Source organism: Squalius cephalus (assembly GCF_949319135.1).
Source record: "Squalius cephalus genome assembly, chromosome: 9".
Lineage (NCBI taxonomy): Eukaryota > Metazoa > Chordata > Actinopteri > Cypriniformes > Leuciscidae > Squalius > Squalius cephalus.
Window position 1 is genome coordinate 11,469,743 of NC_137130.1, and position 27,761 is coordinate 11,497,503.

The window sequence follows — 27,761 nt, forward strand, 5'->3', positions numbered from 1 at the left end:
AGCATATACGAAGCATTTAAGGTCTTATCATACCTATATTTTAACAGTTTTTGTTAACATTTGTTAGTCTTAAGGTCAACACTGAGGTAAAATCATGCATGGAGATTGCAAATTTGTGTATAAAAGTTGCAGTTATGAATACAGTATTTTTCTATTAAAGTCATACCATTTACTATACACTGACTCTCTAAACATAACATACATCACAAGTTATGGCTGGTATCTCTAGCAGCATATCTGTTCATTACATCATATCCTGTTCATCCCTTCTCACGAGGGCGGGGTCTACGTTTAACGACATCATATCCTGTTCTGGTGCATGTCCAGAGGGTGGGGTTTATGACACCAGCAGCTTCAGCTTCAGAGGAACTACAGGGTGTATCGGAACAGGCGATTAATGCGTTCCACAAGATAGCAGAAGAGACTGTGGAGGACAAAGTCACCGAGAGGTAATGTGTATATTGTTGTTCCTATTTATCCATTCTTTTGCTCGTTTTTGAAATCTAGAAATTATCTTCTACGCCAGCTCGAGCTTTTGTTACTGTTCGACAGTCAGTTATTAGAAGTCCCTCTGTGCATATTTCAGTCTTTATGAAAAATGTCAGTTGAATAAGACAGCCGTTATAATTATTTTGCTAGTTGGACCCAGCTGATGACAGATCACGCGAGACGGGCGTTTTTGCGGATGTTGCGCGTGTTTGATTGATGTGAAGGTTTATTTTCAAAGCACCAACGTTATGTTCTGCTTAGCCTAGTACGTGTATGAATCAAAGATATTTAACACTTTCAGTGACTAGAGTACAGCATGTGTCCCTTATATTGCTTTTCTTTTTCAGCAAATAAAGTAGTAAAGCAAGTCAATTTAGGTGCTAAAACGGCAAAAAATATGTCACGTTAAACTCACTTGGTCAAATTAATTAAATATGACTTATTTTTCTGTTCAGTTTCTCTGTTGGACCCTTTTACAAGAACTGAAACATATGCCTACCTAAACCCTAAATACATATACATACATTAAACGCATACAATTAAATTGTGTTTTTATTAAGAATTAAGAATTACAAATTTGCACAATGAAGTTGTCATTCAGAAGTGGCATTATGTTTGGGACCAAATATTAGTTTGTAGTTATTGCTAAACTTGTATTTCCCATAATTAAAAATAAAATAAAAATAGACCTATATTATTTTTGTATTGTGGCTTTTTTGTCTTTCTGTTGGATACCGTTTAGAACATGAAACAATATATATATATATATAATTTTTTATTTTTTTATTTTTTTTGGACACCAAAGTGTTCATGGAATGTTTCACTTCCATTTGTGTATGAAAAGTGTTAATTTTACTTCTTACTAATCTTTCAGGGACTCTGAGCCTACTAGCCTATATTCACCTAAATAATAATGGTAAAAATGTAGACTGCACTACATGCGTTTCACCTCTTTTTTCCATCTCAACTGTTTCCTTTATGTTTACACAAAACAGTCCAGCTCTGAATCGTTTAGACTTACAACCCATTTTAGTTGATCTTTAGTAAACCATATTGCTTTTTTGACCATTAATGAAAGATGGCTGTAAAGATGTGCTTCTCTGTCTCAGTAGTTTGATTATTATTAAATATAGATGCAGATGTCCTTGTATCTAGCATATTAACCTTGAAAGCAAGACTGCATGTAGGCTGACTTGAGCAGAAGCTGTAATGTCAGCTATTTGGTTTGTTTTTATTTTAAATTCTGAGTGGTCACAGGTTTTACCAGTCAATAGGTTGTTTGGGTGTGACCTCTCTGGCAATAGTGTCTGTTCCCTTATCACCCTTCAGTATGGGACTTGTAAAGTCATGGACCAGTTACCTCAATGTTTTTGATCTTTACATTTATTATTATAGTATTTTATGTGCATATTTAATCAACTCCCAGTAGTACCTGACCTGTTCATATTTCTGAACTTTTGTATACCTTTTAATACCTTGATTGATAGCGTCTTGCGTGACATTATCTTGGAAGCTATAATGCTTATTTAATGAACAACATTATAAAAAGACGTATACATTCTTGTGCAGTGCCACACATTGAAATAACAGTTTCTCCTTACTAAGGAGTCCTTAGGTGGATGGGGCTTGTTCAACAGGTTTTTATTTATTTTTTAGGTGGCTTGCAGTGCACTTGAATTGGCTAGTTTGAAACAAGTCAAGCCTCTGGATTCAACACATGTTTGAAGCTTTGCAATTTTTTTTCTGGACTTTGTTCCAGACAGAATCTGTCTTTGTTTCCTCAGTTTACTTAGCTATTTAATAGTTTTCAGCATTAATTAGGTCAGTGATTCCTAACCAGTTGTCTGTGTTGCATTGGGTACTTGAGCAGGTTTCGAGTCTTAAGCAGGTTAGAGTCCGAAAGATTTTGAGACTTTGTTCCCTGTAGTCATGTTATATCATTAAAATCTGGACACATGTTTACTTGTAGGTGATATTTCATACTTTCTGAGCTCTCTGGTGTTTACATTTTACTATTTATTTTTATATCTGGATTTCTTTTATTAATACATTTGCCATCAGGTCTTTCTCAAATAGAGTTTCTGATGGTCCCTGAACTGTAAAAAAAATGTGCTCTGGAAAAAGCTGAAGTGTTAGAAAGAGAGTGAGTCATTGCAAAAATGGCCACTTTAATAATATTGGTATCACTAAATCAATCAAAAAGGAACACACATCTGCTTTGGTGTTGAATGTGTACTAGAGGCTTAGGCTATTGCTGATGTTGTGTGGGTATTTAAGAAAAAAATAGGTGAAGAAAGACCAGATTTGATTTTGAGAATGGCTGTAGAATAATCATTCATTGTTTTGTCAGTAATCACCTGCTCAGACGCTTTTTTTAAATGTTCCTCAACAAAATATCCCAATTTAACAGTGAAGTCATGTGTCTCTACTCAGTTTATGAATAGGATAAAGTTAAAACTTAATAGGATTAAACCTAATTCTAGATGATTGAGTGAACATTCTCGCTATCTAAGTCATAATGCTCCAGATGTCATGTTGATGTGTAACTATGTTGACCCTGTCGGTGTAGAATTTCATCAGATTATAATGGGTAAAATATAGGCCGAAAAGTTGAATCATTCATTGTACGCCCCTCTTTGTTGCATATATTATGTTTTATCTATAATATTGTATTTAAATACCCCGTTTACAGGTGTATAGGGCTGGGTATTGCCAAAATCCTCACAATATGCAATCTTTAAAAAGTTTGGGGTTGGATTTGTTTTTAAAAAGTCATGCTCACCAATAATATTATCACTATTTAAAATGGCTGTTTTTATTTTAATTTTAAAATGTAATTTATTCCTGTGATGGCAAAGCTGAATTTTCAGCAGCCATCACTCCAGTCTTCAGTGTCACATGATCCTTGAAAAATATTTATATTTAGAACAGAAGCATATTAGAAATCATTCTATTATGCTGATTTGGTGCTTATCTATCTTATAATCAATGTTGAAAATAGTTGTTCAAAAGAGCAGCATTAATTTGAAATAGACCCCACACATTGTGGGTTTTTGAACATGTTTTCAGTTCACATTCATGAATCATGTCTTTATGTCAAACTTGTTTGTTAATGTTTTAGAGCTGGGCTTCTTCCCCTGAAAAAATCTCCTCTGTGGTAGTGATTGCTTTCTGAGGTGAATCAGGGTACTTTTTGAAGAAACCAACCTAGTTAAGTTTATGAATGTCATCAGTTTTCCTTAGATTTGTTTCTCTTTTACTATGTCATGTGATCTTCTGATAAAAAAAACAAAAGGTTGGTTAAAGGGCAAGTTCTGCTTTTTATTATAGGCCGTCTCCTACCAGCATCATTAGTATGCTCTGTGCGCTTCCTTTTAGGCAATAGGTGCTGATTTGCCACATTCCCCAGCAGGTAGCAGATCCGGGTTGGCAGTTAATAAGTTAAGTTAATGCAGATCTTCTCGGTGTTGAGGAATAGTTCAAAGAATGTTTTTTTTTTAACACGCTTTGATGCACTGTCGATATCTTCTTTAATAGACGCGATGGCGGAATCTACAAATCTCAATTCTCCAGCGGCAGTCATCTTTGTTGTAAACTAATTCACTCTTTGGTGAAGTGAATGATTGATTACGTTACTGTTGATCATCTGTCCATCATCGTATAAAGCCCGCCCTGACAATTTGATTGGTCCTAACAGCTCTGGTTCGAGCATTTGCTCCACGACGGATCAAGTCCAGACCGAACTTCCCGACCTCAAATGTTGTGGGCGGGGCTAAGTTCGGCTGGCATCCAGGCTATTGAAAATAATGTCCAGAATGTTCTGTAGAATTTTTTCTTTTGTGTTCAGAAGTCTGGAATAATATTAGGGTGTAACCTAACTTTTAATTTGTGACAGTAATCTTTTTCTTAAACTTATTTTATTTTGGCATAATGTTGTTCTTGATGTCATGATCATTCACTTTATAGGCTAGGCTAATTCATTATTCTTGTGTAATCTGGATTGCAGAGGGTCATGATGAACTAGTCATACCAGTGGGGAATGTGAGGCCAGGAGCTGGTTCAGTAATTTGTCTCTTGGGTTTGACTTTGTGCTTCTAAATGCTCCCACATGGGATGTTTCTCTTGCTCTGCATATCCCTTGAGAGCCCAATGTAGTCTGTCTCTGAGTATGTGTTAAAAGGGTTTGAGATAAACAGAGAGGGATCTGCTGTGTGGTTCGGTCCATTTTTGTGAATCTACATGGAGGTCTCTGCCAGTGTTTTCTTTAAAAAAATATTTGCTACAGACTTATTTTAAAACTTTTATATACATATAATTAAAGGTCATATAATTATCAGTTTTGCCAATAATTGGAAAAAAAGATCAATAATCTCAATTAACGGCAGATGCCTTTTCACATTTGCTCATAAATAGTAACTTAAGTGTAACATTCATTTAAGTAACAATTAAAAAAAAATGTCTGTTCCCAGATTGGTTGCATAAGGTTTTACCTGTAATTTATTTGAATGGAAAGTTCCTTATGTTTGCCTAACAGCTAAGCAAATAGTTTTCCCTCCCTGTAAATGAAATGGGGAGATACTTGAGACGTTTATTTCACTTGCTCTGGAGAATGTTTTCACAGTGCTGTTGAAATGAAGTCCACCTTTCCCACAGAGCAGGGAGTAGAGGCAAGTTGGAAATTATTTTGCTACTCTTACTTGGTTATTCACATTATAGAGTGAAAATATTACCCAATAGCAATGTGCAAAGAGATTGTCCGTCAGAAGAGATTTACCTTTCTCCATGCTCGTTCTGGATAACAACATGGCTGTAGCGTCCCAGTTCAACACCATAGCCTTTATATATCTGAATGAAGCCTCTGTGTCCCAGCTCTAGATGGTTAGTATTCAGCAGAGATGCTCACCTTGAGTAAGAGGGAGAAACAAGCTCCTTGGGTGACAGATTTGCTTTTCTGCACAGATTTAGCACATTTTTTTAGTTTATTCGTAAATTATCAAATCTGACAAAATATAGCAGATCCTGGTTGGCAGTTAATAGGTTAAGTTAATGCAAAAGTGTCGAGGAATAGTTCACAAAATGTTTTTTGTTTTTTTTTACTCACCGTCATATTGTTCCAATTCCAAACCTGTTTGGCTTTTTTTTTTCTGTGAAACACAAAATTACATTTTGAAGAATTTTATATTGAAAATAATGTCCAGAATGTTCTATAGATTTTTTTTCTTTTGTGTTCCATAGAGGTCTGGAATAACATGAGGGTGTAACCTGACTTTTAATTAAAGTACTATGTGTAGAAGGCTGTATTGACTGATTGCATTGACAGCTACCATTCTTTCCTTTCTCTCTCTTCATTTTATTTCAAAATTGAACCTGCATCTCCCAAATGAGCACCACAGATCAATGACCTATTTTATCAGTAACAAACAAATCAATATCTAGACCTTCTTTTATTGCCTTTTCTTTGATCCTACAAACAAAATTATAGAAAAATATGCCCACATTCTATGGCATGAAAGAGCATGAATAACAGAGCATTATAGGAACCACGGCGGCTTCAAAAGCATACGTGGATGGTTACATTCTCCTCCAAGTATTCAGTATGTTTAAAAGAATGTTTCTTTTTGGAGGTTCAGACATAAAATCATCTCAAATAAGATTGCTGATGACCCTCTGCAATCCAGATTACTCAAGATTGAATAATGAATTATAAAGTTTATGATCATGACATTAAGAACACCAGAACATTATGCCAGAATAAATGAGTTTAAGAAAAAGAGTCCTGTTACAAATTAGAAAAGCATTGAGGAAGGTCACCTTTATCTTGAATTAAGTGTTTTTTGCTTTTTATTTTTTACATTTTTTTCCAATACAGATACAAAAACATCTGATCATAAATTGACCAATTTAATATTTGTAATGTATGTTGATCTGGGGCTGGGCAGGCATGTTTGAAGGAAGTGAGTGGTGCAATGGAATAATTAAATCATACACCATCCATATGTGTCCAAATACCAACAGGCTCATTGAAAAAATTATATAGGGTCATTCAGTGTCAAATCAACCAAATTGCAGAAACTTCCCCGAAATATTAAATGTCATGGATGTATATTTACGGTGTAATCCACTATTTTGTAGAAGGGGGTCAAAAATGACTAATTTCAACTGAGATTTGGAGCCAAATTACACGGGGGAAAAATGACTTTTTAAAAGATTGCAACATCATTTTTTTATTTTTACACCGAGATTGGTAGGTCTATTAGTTAAATCGATTTACTTTAGCAATCTTTGTTGCATTATGCCAACGGTGACCGTTCAAAAATGGGGAAAAAAGCACTTGTGTTTTTTGCCCCAATTTTGCATGCCTGTAACTCAAGAAGTATTAAAGATATCTTAATATCCTTTTATATTTTGGTTTTTAACAAAGCTTTCTTTTGGTATCTTCATTTAAAGGCCCCATATGGTACAATGCCAGAGATGAGAATTTACATATAATGTTGAAACTAGAAATGCATCTTTTTTTTTTTTTTTCTATCAACACAATTGCATTGAATATACCTGTCTGAGAGCCATAAATATTGTTTTTCCAAAGTTTGCATGCCTATCACTCAAAAAGTATGTGTATGCATATATGTTCATCACTAAATACTGGACAAAGGTTGGTGATTTAACCCCTTTTTCTGAATTGATTCCTGATGACTGTACATTTCTTAACTCTACCCGCCCAAATGGACGCGGGGGTGGGCTAGTGACAATTTGGAAAAAAAAGAACTGTGGAATAATTCTGATACCAGACTTTTAAGACAAACATGCAGAAAGGCCAAGCGTCAATGGAAAAAGGATAAATTACATATTTATTTTCAGTTGCTCAAAGACCACTTATCGCCTTATTAGAGTGCTGCTATGTCTGCAAAAGCTACGTATTTTTTTAATTAAAAAAAATTATTTTAGACACAAGATTTTGTTTTTGGTTATTAATTCTGTTATAAATCCTCCGGTCAATACGATGTCTGTTGCCTCTGATGCTTTATGTGAAAGCTTCTTGAGATTTTTTTTTTAATGACAAAATCTCTAATTTATGACCCAAAGTAAGCTCCTCCCACATCGAACCTCCTATCCCTTCGTTGCATCCAGGGATGTTTTTGATCCTATCTCTCAACAAATTCTTATTGACACCCTCGCTAATCAAAAACCCTGCTTTTGTTCTCTTGGTATTATACATCCAAGATTTTTTTTTATTAATTGTTGACTCTGTTGGGCCGGGTTTGTTGTCTTTTCTTTGTGTCTCTTGGTTCTGTTCCTTCCTGCTACTCTTAAAGTGGCTTACTGTCACTTCCTTGCTCAAGAAGCCTTCACTGGACCCTTCTGCTTTGAATAACTTTCGTCCTATTTCTGTCTTACCATTCATCTCTAAGGTATTGGGAAAATTTTTTGACCAACTTCAGTCTTTTCTCAACTGTAATTTTATTTCTGATTTTTTAAAATCTGGTTTTAAGTCTGTTCACAGCACTGAATACGCCCTCTTGAGAGTGTTAAATTACCTTTTGTTTTTAGCTACTGACTCTGGTGACTCTGTGGTCCTTGTTCTTTTAGATTTATCTGCAGCATTTGATTCTATGTGTTGACCACTCGACACTGATTTCTAGATTAGAGTCATGGGTGGGGTTAAAATGAACAGTCATCAAATGTTTTCAATCATATTTATCTGACAAAGTTTTTAGTCAAGTTAGGTAGTTTTTCCTACCTGAGAAAACTACCTAAGAGATTGCTCTCTTGAGAGATTGCTGAGAGATTGCTCATCTCGCCTGTGGTCTTCCTCAAGGTTCGATGTTGGCGCCTTCCCTCTTTTCTTTGTATAGCTATGTTACCTTTGAGTTCCATTCTAGGAAGACAAGGGATGTCTTTCCATTTATACGCCGACGATACCCAGATCTATTTACCGATAAATAGAAATTATCCTTCAGTATTTACATCTCTATTAATGTGCTTGGACTAGGTTAAATCTTGGCTAGCCTACAATTTTTTATATTTAAATGAAGATATAACTGAGGTGATCGTTTTTGATCCCACAATTTTCAGGCCAACAGCATTAATTTGGGAAGCTTATCTGCTTTTAGATCATCGTGTGTGCGGAACTTAGGTATTCTTTAGGATAAATCTTTAAAACTTGACAAACATATTTAATCTGTAATTGGATCTAGCTTTTATCAACTTAGTCTTTTGTCAAAAATCAAACACTTTCTATCTAACAAATCTCTAGAGATGGCTGTTCATGCTTTTATTACTTCTATACTGTGGTATTTCCAAGTCTCAAATTGCTTGCCATTGGATAGCGGCCTGCAAGCTGTTTTATTGACACATTTTCCCGGTTGAAACACTGATCAATTTAAGAGACAGGATTCATTTTGGTAAGTTATACTGTATCTTTTAACGTACCTTCTGGTGTTCACTCATGTTTATTTTGAGCTGTATAGTAGTAAAGAGGACATGAGATGAACAGTTCAGATGCGCTTGATCACGTGCTGCCGAACTGAGGCGGCTACAGTGATCTGTCACGGCGCATTAAAAAGTGCCTAAATGACTTTTATTGTTTGAATTTCGTAATAAAATCGACAGAATTTTAAAGTTGAGTTAACTTCATATTAAAAGCAACAAGGCAAGTGTCTGTTGTAGTCATCGTTGATTTTGGCCCTACAAAACCATTTCAGTAGAAGATTTTTGGTAGCCAAAATTTCGGTGCATCCCTCAACCTAAACCAAACACAGGACACCCGTGTGCTCAGCATCACAAGTGCAATTCTGTACCAAGTACACTGCAGTGGGGGCAGTTAGAGAGTCAGACTGGTAATCTGAAGGTTGTGGGTTCGATTCTCAATAGGCAGGAAATTACTGAGGTGCTCTTGAGCAAGGCACCTAACCCCCAATTGCTCCTTGGGCGCCGCAGCAAAAATGGCTGCCCAAAGCTCTGGGTGTGTGTGTCCATCCATGGTTTGCAGTGTGTTTGTGTGCTCACTACTCACTACTCTTAATGTGTGCATTAACTTGGAAAGGTTAAATGCAGAGGACACATTCTGAGTATGGGTTACTATATTTGACCTTCACAGGTCACTAATAATATTACCAAGCAAGTTTACTACACTAGAAAACCCAAATGGAGCTGATTATGTGATGATGCATGTGTGAAAATGTGTATGCTTAAAAAAAAAAACATGCACAGCATCATAGGTCATAGTAAGAGTAGTACTATGCAAGGAACCACACAAAAAGTCTTTATTAATAAATAGCCTAACCTGCCCCTGTAATCATAATTTATGAAAAGAATAAACGTTTTTTTTATTACTTCCTTTAGTGTCCATTTCAACTGGAAACCACAATGAATTGTATGTGTAGTAGGCTGTTTTTGGAGTTTAGTAATGTAGATAGAGGTACGGGGTTTTTTCCCCAACTGTTTTTTTTCCAATCTGCTTTGTTATTTGTAGCAGGACATTAACATAAATGAAACTAAAATGTACTAAATGGTTATTAATGTCTTTTTTTACATTTTATTCTAGTATGTGTAACAAGTAAGAAATGCTGACTGACTGTTTGTACGTTTCTATAGCCTATATGTTGCTTGATCAAAATTGATTTGTTTTAATCATATATTTTAGGTCCAGAAAAAGAATGAGTTTGTCCGTGAGGTGATCTACTACCCCCGCTGCACTAAGGCCATGTGCATTACATTAAGTTTAGAAAATAGGCCTATGATGCAGTTTGGCAAGAAAGTCCCATGAATACATCTAAGAGGAATGCTCTCATCAGTATGTCAGAGGGTTTTCCAGAGACTGACTGTTTTTTCATTGCTCTTTTGCTAATGTATTATCTTTTTCCATTTCTTTTCAACCCTCTTTTTAGCTTTTCACTGTTATTACACTATTACTGAATTTTATCATTACTTTTGGTGCTCTGTTTTATTTCGAGGCATTCCTCTATACTCACATTCACCTGAAAGATCTGATAGAGAATGCTTTCTGCCTCTCAGGTGTGTGTGTGTGTGTGTCCATTGTTTGTTTACCCATTCTTCACCAGGGCATTGCCGTTGAATCAAAGCTTATGACCTGCCTGTACTAGCTCATGTTATTTATTTGTACTGTAGCCTATTTGTTCCCCCGCTGAACATTCCTTTTTTCGGTCTCTGTTGTAGATGAGAGCTTATCTCTGCTGTCTGTTTCCAGCTGGTACTGGTCTCGAGGGTATGAGAGCGTACAGGGAAAGTATGCAGGGAAGTGAGTGTATGATGTAGAAGGGGAGAGAGGGGGATGTTTGGAGCCCTATCAGGTCTTGGCCCAGTTTTCCCCTCTGTTTTTCCCATCAATCCAGGCAGGAAGTTCCATACAAGCCTAGCTCAGTGAAGAAAGTCATCTGGTTTCCTGTAGGTTAGATATTTCCTCTCGCACAGCATGTCAGAGGATCTATATAGTTTTTTTTTATTATTATTTTGTAAAATCAATTCCAGAAAGACAACTTCAAGCTAAACTTCTTTATAGCTGTTGAAATATTTATTCTCTGCTATCAAGATAGCTTGCCTTTAATACCCCAAGTTTATGAGCAGAGTTTAATGTCAGCTTTGAGCACGCTCATTTCATAAGTATACAATCTGTATTTATTGAGGCTGTCAACCATTAAAAAATAACAATATTAAAATGTACTATGTTAAACGTACACTACCGTTTATTATTTTGGGCTCTGTTCATTTTTTATAAGAAATTAATACTTTTATTAAGCAAGTACTTATGCATTTTCTGTTCATCAAAGAATCCTAAAAAAAAGCATCATGGTTTCCACAAAAATATTAAGCAGAACAACCTTTTTTTTTAACCTTGATAATAATAAAAATAAATGTTTCTTGAGCACACACATTAGAATGGTTTCTGAAGGATCATGTGACAATGAAGACACTTAAACAGTAGTAGGCTAAATGTTAATTAATTGCTTGCAGTAATTTTGACACATTTAGTATTATAAACCGAGTCAGGGTCAACCTCAGTGTTTTTGAAAGTTGACATTAAAACACTCAGTAAACTCCAAATAAAAGGGGTAATATTGTCTTGATTTGCAACATCAATCCAAGGTACTTTTATGTATTTGGCAGGTGTTTCCATCAAAAAAGTTGTGTTTTTCAGTAACTGTGATAACTGGCAATTGAACTCATGATCTTGCCTATGGCTATGGCTGGCAACAGCTGATATTTAGGAACACCATTAAAATGGCACAATTAAGTGGAACAATCACTTCCTTTTAAAAAAGACTGTACAATCAGATAAAAAGGAACTACACAAAAGGGGGAAAAATTATTTATGTATCCCAATACCGCACTGTTCTCAGTCAAGTCTGAACTAGTATTGCACTAGATATTACATTTTTGTATTACTCATCATACCAGGGTTTTTAATATAGTTAAAATAATGATGATAATTTAGCTTGTATGTATTCTGTCCTTTGTAACAATTACCCTTAGAATGCTTTATCAGTGAATGAAGTGTGCCATGTGAAATAGCCTAATGCTGGCCCTGACCCATTCACCGTCACCTGCTCTGCTTTGCTCTGGCCTCTTCTTTATCCTTGCCTGAGCTCTCCTGACGTGTCCCATGATTGTCCCCAGCAGCCCTGCAATCAGAGAGGGTGAAGCTGAATAGGTCAGCTTGCCACTCCACTCAAGCAGAGGGCATACCTCTCCTGTGCACGAAATCAGTGACCCTCTTCTAAACTGGCATCCATTTAAACGGCTGAAAATGAGAGAAACTGTGCTGCGTGGGAATAGAACCATCATTGATCTCTGAGCTTCTCCCTCAGCTGTAGAGAGGCTCACTGGGCGACACAGCTGAAGAATGCTCATCGCTTTTAGTGGCACGGCAGCTCCACAGACCCTACTCACAGGGGTTTGGTGATGAACGAGTGTAGCAGAATGTGGACAGTACTCAGGGAATCCTAATGAACTCCTCCAGCCTGGGGAGGAGGAGGAGAAGGGCCATCATTAATGTTTCAGAAGCTTAAGAAGCATGCATATGTAGGTCATATCCATATCTGTCATCATTTTAGTTTGCCCAGCCCCTGTTTAACCCTGTTTAACTGGCATTTTCTGTAACGTTGATGACATTGTGCATGTATTATTCCACTGTGTTGTCATTTGGGTTTTACCAGTACAATCTTTTAGCACTATTTTCCTAAGTGTTCCTAGAAAGTGCTGCTATCTACAATCAAATAAAACCACTGACCATTGTTTTTGTTACATTATTGAATATGTTTGGGGTCGGTTAGAACAAAAAAAAAAAAATTAATAGTTTTATTCAGGAGTGATGCATTACATTCAAAACACATTCAGTTTAAATCAAATGACAGTAAATACTTTTTAATTGTTACAAACCATTTCTATTTTGAATAAATGTTATTTTGAACGTTTTGATAAAAATCATGGTTTCCACAAAAATATTAAGTAGCACAACTGTTTTCTGTAACAAGAATGTAACGTTAGCAGTAAATATTTGAGGTATATATTATAAAATGCATGATCTTATTGGTCAAATAAATGCATCAGTGGGGTCTTACTGACTTACTCTTGTCTAAACTTTTGAATGGTAGTGTACATTATTACATTTTATTATTTTTTGCTATTTTTGGGATATTGCCCATCCCCAACATGACTAAATGGGACAACAAGCATCTTAAATGGACAGCTTTAAATAAGCCTTCGTTAGCAGATTCCTGCGTCTTCCTGCACGATGCCCTAGTTTCCTATTGAAGCTTTTTTTTGTGTGTGTGTTTTTTGGGACCACCAGGAACAATAGCTGGAAGCAGTGGGTCATGTTCCCCTTTCCTCTGCTCAAGAAGACTAGTATGAAAAGTTCTTCTGTGGTCTTATTATTCTCCTATGAATGGTCTTATGAATCATAACAAGATGCAGAAATAGCCTGTTTGGATTTCAGACCTAATTAAGCTTAATTAAGTATCATCCTCAATAATCAGCTGTTCTCCAAAGATAATGCACCATATAACAATAGTGCTCAAATTACACATGACCGTTCGCAAAGACCCGCCCCCTTTAATTACTGTTGCTATGTCCGACAAGCTATGCCACTCTCACGCGGCGCCACACATCATGTTCTCACGCAGTGAAAAATACATTGCTGAGCAAAGAGGACTCTGAGAACACGCTGACAGACAGGGCAGAGCAGGTTACTTTTGATATGGAACAGTCTCAACTTTCAAATTTGGTCATTTTTTTAAAATATAAATTTAAACAATAAATGCCGTTTTGTGGCTCTTTAATGTGTTGTGACTGTTCGCTGTAGCGCCTCAGTTAAAGCTACAATAATGTTGTTTCTTTTCGCCACTAGGGGTCACTAACCTCTTACAATAACAAAGGCGTAGGTTGATGACGTTGATGAATAAGCAGAATTATGGAACTTGCCGTCATGCCGAAGGATCTAATAACGTTTATGGATGAGTGAATAGTATACATGGATGTTTTTTAACATAACTGTGGAATGAAGCAGGTCGCGATTGCTAATAAGAGACAGATATTAGCGTCACACACGAGTCCCGCGGATATAAAGGAATAAGGACATTTCATTCTACCGAACTACCCGCAAGTGCAAGTTACTACTCACACAGGTCAGTTTATTTGACGAATGAAACTTGTGAGGTGATGCAGCGGTTTCATTTGGTCTACACTATCATACTAAACTGCATCTGAGTGTGTTGAAAGTTAAAATGTTATTCTATGTGTTAGTTTGTTGGCTATATGAGACTAGTAGTAAGCTAGATCAACATTAGAATAGTGACCATTGATTAGTTTTATGTATATTTGCTCACCTGTCTAATAAAGTACATGCAAGAGTGGCGTCTCTGTCAAGTCGAAGTTAGTTGCGGACGTGGAGCTCTTGGCATCTCGAAAACGCCACGCTGATATTGATCCTCGTTTTATTTCTCCTTTTGTCCCAAAGTCTGCTTGCCATGGTCCATGATGTTTGAACGAAACAACAACAGTGTGACGCTAGACGTAACGCAGTTGTCCACGTCTGTCGCCATGGTTACTATGGCAGTACGAGGGGAAACCAGGGATAATGCGGATATTACATCATTGACAGGTGACAATGACCAGGGACGAGCCATTATTTAAAATCGCAATTTCTCTGAAATTAAAAATAGGGCTGGGTATCGTTCAAAAAATTTCGATACCAATACCGATACCGATACCTTGATTTCAATACCGGTTCCTGAACGATACTTTTTTCGATACCAATTTTATGAAATCCATTTTAACAAGATTACACATTACCTCAGAAAAACTTTGGTTTTATTTTTTCAGTTTGACTCATGCTCCTTAGCCAGTGCACAAAGGAACACACTTTTTTTTATAAAGAGGTCAAGCTCACCAAAGCTGAATTTGTTTGATCAAAAATACAGTAAAACCTGTAACATTGTGAAATAGTATTACAATTTAAAATCTTATTTGAATATATTTCAAAATTTATTCCTGTGATGTCAAAGCTGAATTTTCAAAATCATTACTTCAGTGTCACATGATCCTTCAGAAATATGAAAACAGTTTGCTGCTTAATATTTTGGAAACTATGATACATTTTTTCATGATTCTTTGATGAATAAAAATTTCAAAAGAACAGCATTTATTTGAAACAGAAATCTTTTGTAACATTACACATGTTTTAAGGTCATTTTAAGGTCATCCTTACTGAAAAAAAATTCTGACTAACCAATAGGCCTACATTTTTGAACGGCAGTGTACACTCAGTAGACTATTATTGCAATATAAACACTGTCAGAGTGATCAACAAGGTATCTCTTCATTTACCAGTCGAAGACGGAGCAACTTTCTGCTATATGTTTACTCCGTGGCGTGCACTGTCAAGGGCTTCATCATATCTGTCGCGGTACCGGTCTTTGCAGCAATTATTTTACCGCAAATGCTGCATCGCGCGCTGTTGGCATCAAGCCTGGAGAAATGTAGGCACACTTTTGATCAACTTTTCCACATCTTTAGGGTATTATGTGTGTGTGCTCGCGTCTCATATGAGTATGTGCGCAGAGAGTTTGTGTGTGTGTGCTCGCGTCTCATGAGTATGTGCGAGAGTTTGTGTGTGTGCGCGCGTCTCATATGAGTATGTGCGCAGAGAGTTTGTGTGTGTGTGCTCGCGTCTCATGAGTATGTGCGCGAGTTTGTGTGTCTGCACGTCTCATATGAGTATGTTCCGCGCATCTTGTGTGTGTAGAGTTTGCGTGTATGTGCGTGAGCGACTTTAGGTGTGCCGTTGTGCATTTAATATGTATTTGTTTGAGCACTGACGTTGACGAGTTAACCCCTTAGGTATCGAAATCTGGTACCGAACAAGAAGTCATTTTTCGATACTCGATAGTATCGAGGCAATTCGGTCGGTACCTAAAAAGTATCGAACTCGGTACCCAGCCCTAATTAAAAATCTTTGGGAACTTTTGGGATATTGTAAGTACAAAATTGCAGGAAATATATCACACTGTGCAAGTGATTTTTGGATATTTTATTACAAAAATCTTACATATTGTACCTTTAAAGCTGCACGTGAACTGATCATCTCTTCTAGTTAATTTATAGCATCAAGTAAACATGAATGAACATCATAAGGAATGTTGTTTCAACCGCAGAAAGACGTCAGTACACATCCTTTTTCAAGGTTTAAGTGCCATTTATGCAATAATCAGTCTGTTGATGTGATTTTTACTTTTTTCTTTTTTTTTTCTTTTTTTTTTTTTTATAATGGTGTGTACTTTTCAAGTAATGCATCATAAGTGGTTTATTGTGCTCATCTGTAGATGTGTGCTGCTCATAAAAATAAACCCAGGGCTTTCCTTCCACAACATTTTAATTTAATAAATGGGTGTTTTCCCTGGTGTTGCGTTGGCAAGTGAGAGCCATTGCTACAGATGTCCAGAAGAAGAAAGATGCAAAATAAAAAAGATACCCTTACCAATGTTTTGTGAAATGTATTGATGTATGGAGAAATTCACTCAAGTGATTATGAGATTTTTCCATTTATACCATCTGCACTTTGAATGGCTGGATTAGTTCCACCTTGTTGTTGCATTGCACACACTACAAAATTATGTTGCAATAATAACAAACCGGTTTGAAAATATGGCAGCGTCTGTGACTGCTCGAGACATGCTCAGATCACTTCTCTGACTGGCTCTTACTTGACAAGCATCGTGATGCAACAAGCACTAATTTAGCCGCAATCCTAGGGTTTTGTCGCAGACCTTGGAAATCTGTCTGTGACAGCAAAGTCCAACCAAAAGTCATGTAGTGTGAGCTTCCCTTAGACAACATACAGACCCTTTCCAAAAAATTTGAATATCATGGAAAAGTTTATTTATTTCCATAATTCCATTCAAAACGTTAAACTTCCATAGATTATAGATTCAGGGCCCACAACTTAAACGATTTCAAGTATTTAGTTGTTTATTTGTACATAATTTGGGCTTCCAGCTCATAAAACCCACGAAAACAGGATTTCAAAAAATTCGAATATTACATGAAATCACACAGTAATTACACAGTGATACCATGGTCATTGAACCAGGTTTTGGTTCTTTTGGCAGTGTGGGCAGGTGCAAATCCTGCTGGAAAATGAAGTCAGCATCTCCATAAAGCTTGTCTGCTGAAGGAAGCATGAAGTGCTCTGAAAATGTCCTGGTAGACGGCTGCGTTGAGTGGACAGCACAGTGGACCAACACCAGCCGATGACATGGCTCCCCAAACCAACACAGACTGTGGAAACTTCACACTGGACTTCAAGCATCTTGGATTGTGTGTCTCTCCATTCTTCCTCCAGACTCTGGGACCTTGGTTTCCAAATGAGATGCAAACTTTGCTCTCATCAGAAAAGAGGACTTTGGTCCACTGTGCTTTATTAAATCCAGAGTCAACGCAGCCGTCTACCAGGACATTTTCAGAGCACTTCATGCTTCCTTCATTTTCCAGCAGGATTTGCACCTGCCCACACTGCCAAAAGAACCAAAACCTGGTTCAATGACCATGGTATCACTGTGTAATTACTGTGTGATTTCATGTAATATTCTAATTTTTTGAAATCCTGTTTTCGTGGGTTTTATGAGCTGGAAGCCCAAATTATGTACAAATAAACAACTAAATACTTGAAATCGTTTAAGTTGTGGGCCCTGAATCTATAATCTATGGAAGTTTAACGTTTTGAATAGAATTATGGAAATAAAACTTTTTCATGATATTCTAATTTTTTGTATATTGTTGATCCTGGAACAACATTCCTGTCTGAAAACACAACCATAACGTATCCCTAAAATCAGAGGGAAAATATTTGTGAATAACACTGATGTAGAAGCACACAGCCCTGGTTGTACGTCTAAACTTCACATAAATTGTAAACTTGTCCTTTAAATCTAATTGGTTAATTGGAATGTTGATCCAAGAACATGTACTTGGTTGCCCCAATGTACTTTTGAAAAATGTCATGGTATTGCATTTGATAATTGCGTGGGAAATGTTTTTGTCCTCCTTTTTAGGTTATTGTGGTATTAATCATGTACATGGCAAAAACATATGTTGCTTTTTTGTAAATGTGATGTGAGTGACAAGAGGAAGCCTCCAAAAATAAAAATAAGATTACTCTTACTGGTGCTGGGCAATAAACCCTTTTTTTAAATCCAACAGGCTTTGTAGTAATACTAATAACTTTCTACATAATTTGCATAATTTATTAAGAAACATGCCATATTGATTACCTTTACAAATCTGAAAGTTTTATTAAAGTATAGTGTTAATTCTAAAATGCTTTGGAACCAGCATGATAAAATATATTTGTTCAAGTTCAAATGCACACCTGTTCTAGTGTTGATGGTTCAGCTTCTCCATAATACTTTTGTTTCTCCACAGGTGGTGCCAGTTTGTCTGTGGGCGTCTTGTGGTGTACCTGAGGGAGACAATTAGAAATGGCAGCCAATAAGAGTAGGGGTCAGAGCTCCCTCGCCCTGCACAAGGTCATTATGGTGGGCAGTGGAGGCGTAGGAAAGTCCGCCCTCACTCTTCAGTTTATGTATGATGAGGTAAGTCAACAGACCATATGTTGTACAAAATCTGGTAGATGCAGGAGATTACTTACTCCATAAGTGTAAAAAAAAAAGTGTTTCTAGTCTTGTAGATACTTTTGTTCTCTGCATTGCCATGTTTTTTTTTACTTTATCAGTGATATTGGTATTTTTTTTTCTCCTTTAGTTTGTTGAAGATTATGAGCCCACAAAGGCTGACAGCTACAGGAAGAAAGTGGTGTTGGACGGAGAAGAAGTGCAGATTGACATTTTGGACACAGCTGGGCAGGAAGACTACGCGGCCATCCGAGACAATTATTTCCGTAGCGGGGAGGGTTTCCTGTTGGTGTTCTCCATAACAGAGCACGAGTCTTTCACAGCCACAGCAGAATTCAGGTCTGTGGTATTGCACCATTCTTGCTACTTGAATTGTAAGCTACTGTAGCATAATCAGAAAATTGGATCTCCCATTGTGGCCTTGTATAATCGGAAAATTGGACCACTCAACATTAAATGTATCAGTGCTTGTTTGCAGGGAGCAGATCCTGCGGGTTAAAGCTGAGGAGGAGAAGATTCCACTGGTTTTAATTGGAAATAAGTCGGACCTTGAGGATCGGAGGAAGGTTTCAGTGGCGGAGGCCAGAGGAAAAGCAGAAGAGTGGGGTGTGCAGTATGTAGAGACTTCTGCCAAGACACGAGCCAATGTGGACAAGGTACATTTTCTGCTTGTTTTTTTTCTAAATTTAGATGATTCATTTATAACGTGTAAGTTTCGGTTTAAATGGTGTGTGTATTGTGGTGGGCTGAATGAGGACACAGACCAAACTGACTTGCAGAGCACACGTCCCCAGTGGGTTTATATCTTAACATGGGAATTACTGTGCTCAAAGGTTGATGAAGTGATGAAGGTGCAGAAAAGGTATGTGGCTTTCCAGTGTTAGAAGGCCAGTGCTGATCAGTTAATCCTCACTTGAATCTGGAGAAGCAAAGAGAACACACTATTAGCATTTTCTGCAGTGGAGAACTAGCTCACCCTTTCATTCTCTTGCTCTGCTAATATTCTCTCTTCTTAATGAAGCACAGGTGTGGCCGATCAGCACTTGTTAATGGCTGCTGATTGAATGTTGAGTAGTAATTACAGGCCGATGCACTCTGGAGACTTGTCACAATATGTATAAATATAAATTAGGTTTTTATTTCAATTTATCTTTTTTATTTAAAAAAAAAAAAAATTTTTTAAAACCATTTAGAAGCATAGTAACAAATTGTTCCATTGCCGCCCATAACCATATACTTGCTTTGATAATATGCATCCAGTCTGTATTCCGGAATGATAGATGCCTTGAATGCAAAAATATGATGGTGGCCACAGTTTATTAAATGTAGCAGAAGAATCCAATTTTGGATTATTTTCTGTGTAATACAGTCTCTGATGGAAGTATAGCATCAGTATGTGTTCCAGTGCCACAATTCAAACGAGTGTTTGCTGTTCATTAAGCAAAAAGTACGTCAAGTCTTTATCTCTTTAATTCTACTTGGTTGTTAATTTTTTTAATGCATTTTGTTAAATATCTTTTTGCTGCTACAATTATACATTTTATTATACTGATAAATGTTTGTTTGATCTAATGAGGGAGGTTTGAGCTGCAAAGTGAAACAACAAAAAGAATAGTCTTTTTCTCTAATTTTTTTTATTATTTAATCCAAAAAATGAGCAAAATATTTTTGCACTGATAATTTTCGTTTTCATACAACCTTGTCATACTGAGCAATAATGAACCTTTTGTTTTTCCAAAGGTATTTTTTGATCTAATGAGGGAAGTCCGTGCTAAAAAGATGTCAGAAAATAAGGACAAAAACGGGAAGGGAAAAAATAAGAAGAATAAGAAGAGCTTCAAAGAGCGATGCTGTTTACTTTGAACTACACATGGACTTTTCCTCGCCAAATCTACTTGCAACTCTGTGGGGAAACTCCAGCAGAGCGCTTTTTCTTTATTAAAATAACTTGATGCGTAAGGTTTTGTACTTGGAGAGGTAAGCCTTTATCACAATCGTTTATTTGCTTAGTTAATTTCAAACAACTAGATTTAAGAATGGTATGCATATGTTTTAATGGACGATGATGACCACTATATGGCTACTGGTTAAAGAAGACTGTGGCACTTTAGGACTTTATAAAATGTAGTTGGCCAACATGCGCCCAACACTAACTTTATAATATCTTTCCCTCCACAGTTTTTAGTTGGCAAATTTATCTCTTCTTCTTTTCTTTTTTTTTTTTTTTTTTTTTTTTGTGCACATCTTTTCAGTATTTTTGTGTCAGGTTTTTTCAAATCTATCCATTTTTATTTCAACTCCTGTTGACACCATCATGGTATAGAGAGCAAGAAATGTTTGTGTAGATGTCAGTACTGTGATTTTCAACTTTGAAAACCTACTATGAATGACGCCATTGAAAAGCACACGTGGTACTGAGGACAGAATGCGAAGCATTGATCAATAGCGCCGCCTGGTGGTTTAAAAGTATATATTTCAGGAAGTCCTCATGCCTAACTACAAGTTACTAACCTCTGTGAACTTATCTGCCTTTATGCTTTGGTGTTTTATTGAAATATTTTTGTAAAACTTGTTACATTTTCACCACTGTCTTATGAGAAGAATGTATTCTGTGTGAAAATGTGCCAACAAGCATCATGACTTTGCAGCATTTTCAGACTGAACATAAGACACATTTTATTTAGTGTTTGTTTAGCACTCTGAGCTTGGAGCTGCGGTTTCACCAGTAATTTAAAACGGCTCTTTTATACAAATATCACCTAACCTAAACTGCTGTTTGTATTGTAGTTTTCCACTGCTTTTAGAAGAACAATGTCAAGTATGTTGCCAAATAAACATTTTTCCTCCTTTGTATCACTTGTTCTTCACTTCTAAGATTTAAAGAATTTTTAGCCATCAAAAGTCCTGTATGATCCTGTATTAGGTTAAGTCAAATCAAGTCATTGATGTCATCGTCCTGCTCAGTTCAGTTCTCATCCAATAGTGTCAGTGCAGTCAGATCAATAATATTGCTGAATATTAAGTGTCCCCAACTAAGCAAGCCAAAGATGACGGTGGCAAGGAACCCAGACTCCATCAGATGACATAAATGGAGGGAAAACATTGGGATAAACCAGGCAAGGGTTGAGGGACCAGTTCTCTGGAAAAACAAACATGTTGTGATTTATGATTCCTAGTCTGCATCACAAGTCAGATTGTAGATTGAGCATTCAGAATATTTGATCCAGCTCCTGCTGAAAGATTGGATACATCACACCAGCATTTGGAGGGATGAGTTGAAGCTGGTTAATAATTGTGTTTTCTAAGGATAATAACTTAAGACTTCTGTACTTTATGTATTGGTTTATACATTTTAAATATTTAATTTAATAATTATATATTGTTTATTATCATTATTATAGATATCATTATTACCAGTATATATTTATTATTATTAATAAACAACAAACCATTTAAAAAATAAAAAATAAATCCAACCAGGCTTTGTTGGTACCTTGATGCTGATCATCAACTTTCTGTCAATTCAGGCTTTGATCCTTTAGTTTAGGTGTGACATCAGTAGCGAACGGCCAATCACATGCTTAGAGTGAAACTGCGATTCATTTCTCGCGAGAGAAGCATCGTGAAAGAAAAAGTCTTGCTATATCAGTGCAAGTAAAAGTTGTGAAGTTAATTTGTACAGTTAATAAAGGTATAGAGAGAATTGAACATTTAAGCTAATTTTATAGCTTTTTCTATTGATTCTAAAGCGTATTTATATTACTTTTATATATGTATTCATTTAAACTGCGTAAAAATAATTGATAAACTAAAATTGTACGTGTGATCGATTAATAATTACATAATATCTAAATCATACAAAATTATTATTCTAAATTAGTGTTACTAAAAAACAGATGATTTTGTCTTTAAAAATCATTTGCTATGTAGGCTAGTGACCTTTAATTTGGAGAAACAGGTGGAGTGGAGTGACTTGGTCCAATTTCTGTTTGCAACCTCTTACCTGGAACATAACCTGCCCCGGACCAGGTTAGCCGTGGAGCGCGAGTTACTATGGCGATGAACACTGCTAAAAGCCAAACCACTTTCATGGTGCCTAAAACCCAGGGTTGGCGCAAACTAAACTGAAACATACCTGGCTAGCCACCTAAACCGGCTTCATGGTATAGGCCTCTAGTGGGCCACACTCCAACATATTTACATTTAGAAAAGCTAAAATTATAATTTTTTATTTATAAATTGACTAGGCATGATTTGTTTCTATTAGTGTTGGATCTCAAATTCATCAGCAGTAATATCTGTTGCACAGTAAATAAAAATCAGAGAGGTAGATTATATCAATATTTCATCACAAGGTAATAATCAGTTTGAAACTTTATTTTCACCACTGCATCATGAATATTCTGCTCTATTGGAATAGCAGAAGAACAAAGACAGCGGTGTTCTATCAGTAGTGCTGATAAACCTGCAGTTTTCCACTGGATGGCAGTCATGCTGTTTCCACAGATTCAGATTGTGCTGCTGGCTTCCGCATTTCTGAATATATTGATCAGGATCAGTGGTTCGCATGAACAGTTGTTAATGCAATCCCATTTGTTACACGTACATGGCATTTGGTAGCAATAGCCAATAAGTACCTTAATGGAGACTACAATTAGACAAGGTTATGCATGATTATACGGTATGTTTTCTTTTGTAATTAAGAAACATTAAGTTTAGAGACCAAGCAATTTTGCACTGATATCCACCCTTTGCCATTTTCAGTAAAGGAACATGTCATGCTTGTCCATGCATTGCATTTCTTTATACATCCTCTCAAGCCATTAGAGTGTTATCAGGGAAAAGCTAAATCAGAAGATTTGACATTAACATTATACTTCAACAGATAATCTTATATTAAAACAATGAAATAATGATTGCTGTCAAATATTTAATTCAAAGTTGCTTTTGTGTTGCTTTTGTGCTTTTGTACCATATACATGTGTGCATGTGTGTGTGTGTGTGTGTGTGTATATATATATATATATATATATATATATATATATATATATATATATATATATATATATATATATATATAATTTTTTTAAAGGTAACAGTTTAATATAAGATCTGCTATTACGCTTTAGACAAGGTCTCTGCTTCCTATTATTTGGGTTGTGGAATTAAGTATTATTAGTATAAACCCATACAGAACAACAAAATATGTGAGAAAATTATGAATAATAGATCATTTACTTTCTGTGTCTTAGGCTGTTTCACATTTTTAAAAGATAGTCTAGTTCTGTTTGGAAGGGAGAAGTAGTGGAGGAGTGGATATAAGATTGCATATTGATCAAAAGGCTTCTTTCAAATGTCATTTGCATTCACCTTGTGCACAATGTGTATTCATAAACCCTGCATTGGTACATGATTGATGTTGTCATCATTTTTACAACTTCTTTAATCAAAAGGAGATGTCTTGATGTTTACAGTATGAGAGCTTGCTGTTGTTTGTATTAAAGCAACCATTACAACAAAAGTATGTGCTGAAAACTGAACTGAACTGATATTAGTCTTATTTTAAGACAATCTTGGGGAACATTTGTGGTTGTGGTTACAGTTCAGAGGCAGAATCAGCCAACCAAATGTCTCAAGAAGTCTCCCTCTGGGCATGTTTTATAGCTCTCTGTGAGTCTATGCTCCCATATCACCATTATGAATCCCATAGCCAGTGAACTTTTAAAAATAAGATTATAGAGGGATATTTTCTTCATATTTAACACAAAAACATCCTGCTTTTTTTCCACGACTTCTGTCTTCTGAAAGAATACTTCTGTGATTGATCATGCTTTTTTCAGTAATGATTTCTGACTAAATTTGAGTTGCAAGAAAGGAAGGTGAGGCCAGTCACCGATTTTCTTCTATATCCACAGATAGACACTAATATATAGGCACAAGACATTTTCCCTGATGCGATCACGCCATCACTGTGTGGAACTGTTGCACTGCTCTTAATATTCACTCAAGTGTTTGTAATAAGACTCTTATTAAAAAAATCAGCTGTTTTGCTGAGGATTATTGCAGCCGTATTTTACTAATGTCCTTTACTAATATCCTAATATCTCAAGGCTGAATAGTTCATCTCTGGTTTCTTCGCTGAAAAATACTTCAAATAAATCTTAAAGCTATTATTTCACTGGCTGTAAATTGCACATCTTAGAACAGAACTGATAAATGCCATCCTCCAAGGTCTAAGGGGGGAAATCACTGAAAATGAATTGTACCCGCCAATTGTGTTTATTTGCACATGATGTCTGCATTGTTTGAAAGACATTATGCAAATTATGTAATTATGCAAAGCAGCTCATGAAGAAGCACCCTATCCATCCGTCCATCCATCCATTCTTTCTATCAATTGTTCATCTATTTATCCATCCATAATCTATTATTTCTGTCAGTTGTTCTCATCCATCCATTCTGTCAGTTGTTCACCATCCATCCATTCATCATCTATTCTTTCTGTCAATTGTTCTCCATCCATCCATTCTTTCTGTCAATTGTTCTCCATCATATATTCTTTCTGTTAATTGTTCTCCATCTATCCATTCATCATCTATTCTTTCTGTCAATTGTTCTCCATCCATCCATCCATCCATCCATCCATCCATCCATCCATCCATCCATCCATCCATCCATCCATCCATCCATCCATCCATCCATCCATCCATCGTCAATTATTGTCATCCATCCATCCATCCATCCAATAATATATTTAATCATCATTTGATGAATAACTAATGCATGACTGCTAAATCATCCTTTAAAATATATATATATATTTAAAGTTTACGTCACTGAAAAGCACTGCAACTGTTTTGAGAAAATTGCAATTGGCCTATAGCTTATGCCTTTATCCATTACAACAATGTAATTCTGTTACCTGTGTGAAATGTCATTACAGTATTTAAATGAGTTGTTTAGCATAATGCTCCTTTGACTCAGTCGGGACAGATGAGGCTGTAGGCTGATGATTGAATCTCTGTCCATGGTACTGAAGATCACTTTGTAGTCCAGCAATCCTCCAGATTGATTCGGCAGCTCTCCGCAGGTGCAGAACCACAGTCTGACTCTCATTAACTGATAGCAGCTGAGATGGAAATATCAGCAGGGAAAAAGTGAATCAGTGCTCAGCCCAGAGACTGTCACACAGAGGCCAGAGCCCTGAGGATGTTAGATGTAAAGGCCTGCATGGTCTTGCTGGGGCACAGTGTAAGTTGTTACTGCCACTGTCCACCACTTCTTTCCGGAGGATGAAATAGCAAAGTAGGACAGTAAAGCTGATAAGACTCTGAAGTTTCTGAAGTTTGACAGAAGTACAATGAAACACCTCTGCTAAATGTGATTTCTGTTATTAGGTCAGATGCAGCGCTAAGTCAAGGCACTGCATGTTTTTCATTACTAGTCTAATAAAAGTTTTTTTTTAGCTGTCTATGAAAGAGGACAACAAAAGAAAAAGTCTTGCTATATCAGTGCAAATAAAGTTGTGAAGTTAATTTGTACAATTGATAAAGGTATAGAGAGAATTGAACATTTGATTGGACTAAGTTTGGTTTGCAACCTCTTACCTGGAACATAACCTGCCCCGGACCAGGTTAGCCGTGGAGCGCGAGTTACTATGGCGATGAACACTGCTAAAAGCCAAACCACTTTCATGGTGCCAAAAACCCAGGGTTGGCGCAAACTAAACTGAAACATACCTGGCTAGCCACCTAAACCGGCTTCATGGTATAGGCCGCTGGTTCTTGGTTTTAAATACAATGCAATGCACTGTTAGCTGCATTAGATGGAAGTCATTTTCAAAGTCAAAAATGTCAATAAATTGACCCAATTTACTTTGTCAAAAGGATATAGTTTACTGATAAAATGACTGATAAAATTAAATTCTCTCTGAGCATTATCTCAATTTTAAAATGATAAAAAACAAATGGTCCTTCAGTTCAAATGGACTATTTCATCTATTCATTTAATTGTTGTTCTTAAGACTCAGCTCATGCCTCTGACGACTTCCCCACAATAGGGCGGAGGGAATCTAATCATAGGAGCTCACTGCTTCCGTTTATCAGGCCTGGAGGGGACCGGCTCCTTTGCATATTCATAATGCTGTTCTCCATTGTTATGAGGACTTAAGAGATGAGCTACAGCATATAGCACTGGGAGCACAGCCCTGTTCAACGACCAAATAAACAGCGTTCAGAGAAACTGCTAATTACCCACAGAATCAGGTCAAGCACAAGACGTCCGAGCTGAAAACCTCTTACGATAAGATCTAATTACAGCATGACCCATTAACACAGTGTAAAGTTAACATTTTGGTGAATAAAAATATTCAACATAAATGTGATGCGTTCTTGAAGATCTAAGGGTCAGTGTGAACTCATTAGTTGATCTCAATGGCTTTTCATTCATTACGATATTTTCAGATAGACACTTTTAAAGGATATCTGACAGTGAATTTAAAAAAAGCCTTGAGACTAATTATGCTTTTTTTACTTTGTTGGATTTGCCTTTAATCAGATGAGATGTGCTTGACCAATATGCCAAAGTTTTAGTCTTCTTTGCAATGACTGAATTATAAAAGTCTTCGATGAAGGCTTTAAATAGAGATGATGTTTTAGTTTTGAGAACTATTCAAATGCTTTTTGAAAACCGCATCTTTTCATGTTTTCTATGAATAACAAAAATGCAGTCATGTTTTCAAGTGTTTATTCTTTTTTTTCCCCCACTGTCTAATTTTCCATCCACCTTGCAATTTAGAGACACTGCTTCTTATCCGCCTGCTGAAAGAGAGCCTCTGATGGAGCTAGATTGGATGTAATGACATCTGTTCATCTGAATCCCGTAGACCAATCATAAGGTTTAAAGAAGAGGTGGACTGCACATTACAGGGTGTCAGAGCTGTTAGTGTTAACACACAGAATGGCAAACTCCTATTAGAGCCAACAGCCAGGCTTTACAGACAGATGCCCTTCTCCCAGAGGAGGTCATTATTGCTCTGGCTGAGCTAGACTCACTGCAAGGAAGAAGTTTCGTGTACGGCACTCCTCTGAATGAAGTTGCAGACGAGTGGCTGACGAAAACCTGTAG

General features: G+C 36.5%; 1 protein-coding gene across 1 annotated transcript; it reads left to right on the top strand.

The window, feature by feature from the left end:
• Window positions 1-317: 317 nt before the first annotated feature.
• Window positions 318-21,488, top strand: ralba (v-ral simian leukemia viral oncogene homolog Ba (ras related)). The gene is made up of 5 exons (XM_079881566.1): window positions 318-449; window positions 18,427-18,596; window positions 18,766-18,974; window positions 19,114-19,291; window positions 20,376-21,488. Exons 2-5 carry the CDS (start codon window positions 18,483-18,485, stop codon window positions 20,496-20,498), a joined length of 624 nt encoding a protein of 207 aa, XP_079737692.1. The 5' UTR covers window positions 318-449; window positions 18,427-18,482; the 3' UTR covers window positions 20,499-21,488.
• The last annotated feature ends 6,273 nt before the right edge of the window (window positions 21,489-27,761 follow it).

Excerpts from the sequence above, each read along its gene's own strand:
- ralba (XM_079881566.1), top strand. The coding sequence starts at position 18,483 with ATGGCAGCCAATAAGAGTAGGGGTCAGAGCTCCCTCGCCCTGCACAAG. Across the intron at positions 18,975-19,113 it reads ACAGCCACAGCAGAATTCAG|GGAGCAGATCCTGCGGGTTA; the intron begins GTCTGTGGTATT and ends GCTTGTTTGCAG. Across the intron at positions 19,292-20,375 it reads CACGAGCCAATGTGGACAAG|GTATTTTTTGATCTAATGAG; the intron begins GTACATTTTCTG and ends GTTTTTCCAAAG.